Below are 3083 nucleotides of genomic sequence, written 5' to 3'. Positions count from 1 at the left end.
GACTTGGAGCATTATCTGTTGACTCTGCTGGCCACGGCGGCGCGTCTTTACCGCCATCCCAGCATCCTCAACCCTATCAACATCGTTGTGGTCAAGGTACTGGTCCTCGGACACCGGGACACCGGGCCCAAGGTCACAGGCAATGCGGCTCTCACGCTGCGCAACTTCTGCGCTTGGCAGAAGAAGCTGAACAAAGTGAGCGACAAGCACCCTGAGTACTGGGACACCGCCATCCTCTTCACCAGGCAGGTAAGGTGCCCGGCACCTCTCTGGACCCAGGTGGCGCATTCTCTTGGTCACTGCCCCTAGCTCTCCAAATCCCCTTTGTGCCCTGCAGTGCCTCCGAGTTTAAAATTTGCAGATTCCTTCCAGCTCCAACTTTGGCGGTTCCAGAGAGAGCGCTCTCCAGGGCTCCGCGGAGCTGCGGCTCACGTGCATCTGGGTCTTGGGAGCAGAGCCCGCTCCTTGCGAAGGTGTTGGCCTGGCGCGGCCAATCAGCGCTGCCTGATCAGGCGCCAAGGGGCTGGAACCCAGGAAGTTGCCTCCCAGGAGCTGCAGTTTGCCTCCCAGGCCCACAGGAGGCGCTATGAGGATGGTGTTGGAGAGGGCGGGCTGTCAGCTCTTAGGTATGCGGCTTCGAGGTGCTCCTGGACGCCTCTCTGAGAATTCCTTTCGCTGACGCTGGCTGTAGATCTGGAAGATGCTCCGAGGTCACCTGTTAGATTTCTCACAGATCACAGGCTATCTTGTCCATCCGGGGTCTGGGAACCCTGGGCTGGAATGAAGGGAATTGTTGGGGAATTTCATGGGTTGCAGGGAATGCCGGGCACCCCTGTCTGCTGCTTCTACTCCCCTCTCCACTGGGCCTTGTCCAAGGCCTGCAGACCACTCAGCAGGCAGTTTAGTCCGGGCACCTGTTTGCAGTCGGGACTGTTTCCCTTGGAGCTGAGCTGGGAAGTCTCTTCCAATTTTCCGGTGTCCTTGCTGGCAGAGGGCGACCTGTTTGCCCAGGTGTGTCCGGGAAGCAGAGCAGCCATGGTGGCTCTGGCTCCTGACTCGCTAAAATTCCTGCAACTCGACTCCCTGTGCCAGCTAGCTCCAGCCTCTGCCCTTGCTGAGCTGGAAGTGGTGATTTTCCCTTGGAGCTGAGCTGGGAAGTCTCTTCCAATTTTCCGGTGTCCTTGCTGGCAGAGGGCGACCTGTTTGCCCAGGTGTGTCCGGGAAGCAGAGCAGCCATGGTGGCTCTGGCTCCTGACTCGCTAAAATTCCTGCAACTCGACTCCCTGTGCCAGCTAGCTCCAGCCTCTGCCCTTGCTGGGCTGGAAGTGGTGATATGACTCAAGAGCATTCGGGGACTCCAGCTGCAGGGTTGGAAAGATGGCCCCCAGCCAGGAGAGCCACGGTTACGGATAGGCTATCTCTAGGAAGCTGTGGGTCGTGAACATTTGATTCACAGGTGTGAGGGTGAGTGGGCACTGTGAAGGGTATGGGTTCCTGGAATTTCTCAGATATGGGAGACTGGGAGGAGCAGACCGTACGAGGGACCTGCTTCCCCTGGTTTTGGGGGTGGATTTGAATTCGCACCATGCTTTCGTTATGCCCTTGTCATGACCACAGCGTTCTGGGAAGGCACGGTCCCGGTTACCTCAGGGGCTGACTCCCGTGCTGCTCAACGGCCACTCGAAGCTGGTCTGGCATGTGTGGCCAGAGCTGGAGTCTGCAGTAACCCATTTGGCAAAGCTGGCCTCCTCCTGGAGTCCCGCTTCCTCCTTTCCCAGCCTCCTCCCCTCCCACCTCCTGCTTTCTCTAGGGAGGGTTTTGGCCTGGGTTTTGTTTCCTTGTGCTCATTCTTGCAACTGAGGTCTACTGAGCTGCCTCTGCCCAGCCCCTCTGAGCTCTGCCTGACTCACAGGGAGACTGCAGAGGAGGTGGCTGCGACCTCTGCGCTAGCCTGGCTTGGCAGTCAGATTGCCGGCGGGAGGACAGCAAAGGCCAAGGGCCGGACACCTTGATGGGCAAAGTATCTGGTGCCCATTGCTACCCTGCACGCCCGTGGAGGTCACTCACTGGCTGAAAGCAACAGACTGTTCTCTGCTGCCTGGTGGTGGAGGCCGGCCCTGGAGCCAGCCCCAGGAAGAGGACTCCCACTGGGGATGTGGGCCACGCCCTCAGAAGGAGCCCGCCTTTTGAAGGAGCGGCAGTGACACCCTGACAGCGTCTGTTTCTTGGTGCCTGTGCCGGACCCCTCAGGGAGCTACGTCGTCCATGCTCAATGGGAACAAGACGAATGGCCGCCCGGGCCAGCAGTGCTGACGTGCAAGAGATGACAGAGGAGCTGTTGCGTCCTCGGGTATGTAGAGGGCAGAGCCAGAGAGCGGGAGTCTGTGGGCAGGCTCGTCGTCAAGGTAGGTGCTTTCTGCTTCAGAGCCTGCGTTGCTCGGCCACCTACGCACTGCGCAGGGCTCGGCCCGCCTCCTTCTCACTCTTAGGAAGTTTCCATTCCTGAACTCCCCGGAGGAAGGGGCGGTATTGGATGAGAACACAGGCGAACAGCTGCTCTCTCTGGACCAAGGCAGATGTGGTCTCCAGGAGCCCTCACGATCCGGAAAGGAGGATACCTTGATCCCGCGTCAAGTATCCTGACCCTCAGAGGAGTTTGTGTGGAGACTCGGAATAAGTTCACTGGACGGAGTGCGCGTCTGCGTCTGCAGAGTCTGGCCTCCAGGCATGCGGCGGCCGGGAGAGGCCAGTGCAGGACTGGAACCAGAATCTGGGAGCCAGAGCCAGAGCCGTCCTTGTTTGCTTTGTGAGGGGAGAAGTTTCTGTGGCTTCTTGTCGCGTGGGCAGCAGGAGCTAGGTCTTGCTGCGGAGGCTCGGTGGGTGCTTGGGCACCAAGACTTCCACCTGTAGGTCCGATGCCTCTGGCCTTGGGGTAGCCGTTCATCTGGAATGGCCTTGACTCATTTGTTCATCCATCCCTTTCATACCTACGGAGATCTGTTACTTCCAGGTACCACCCTGGGCTGTGGAGATACAAACAGGAAGACAGTGTGGCCTGAGGGCCCGATTCCCTGTGTGTAGGG

The 3083-nt window shown here is 59.2% G+C and overlaps 1 protein-coding gene across 3 annotated transcripts in view; it reads left to right on the top strand.

Moving 5' to 3' along the window:
* The window catches only part of ADAMTS15 (ADAM metallopeptidase with thrombospondin type 1 motif 15), a 25430-nt gene that overhangs the window by 1631 nt on the left and 20716 nt on the right, over nt 1–3083 (top strand). The window contains exon 1 of one of the 3 annotated variants that reach the window (XM_027772687.1): nt 1–249. This exon is cut by the window's left edge and continues 1631 nt beyond it. In XM_027772687.1, the coding sequence (XP_027628488.1) occupies nt 1–249 (249 nt within the window). Of the gene's footprint in view, nt 250–1443; nt 2351–2373; nt 3011–3083 lie in introns of those variants that run through there. The other 2 variants (XM_027772688.1, XM_027772689.1) reach the window with 2 other exon arrangements.

This window comes from Tupaia chinensis, unplaced genomic scaffold (assembly GCF_000334495.1).
Source record: "Tupaia chinensis unplaced genomic scaffold, TupChi_1.0 Scaffold000292_1, whole genome shotgun sequence".
Classification (NCBI taxonomy): domain Eukaryota; kingdom Metazoa; phylum Chordata; class Mammalia; order Scandentia; family Tupaiidae; genus Tupaia; species Tupaia belangeri.
Note: the sequence above shows the minus strand (reverse complement) of the source record. Positions and strands in the feature narration are given on the sequence as shown.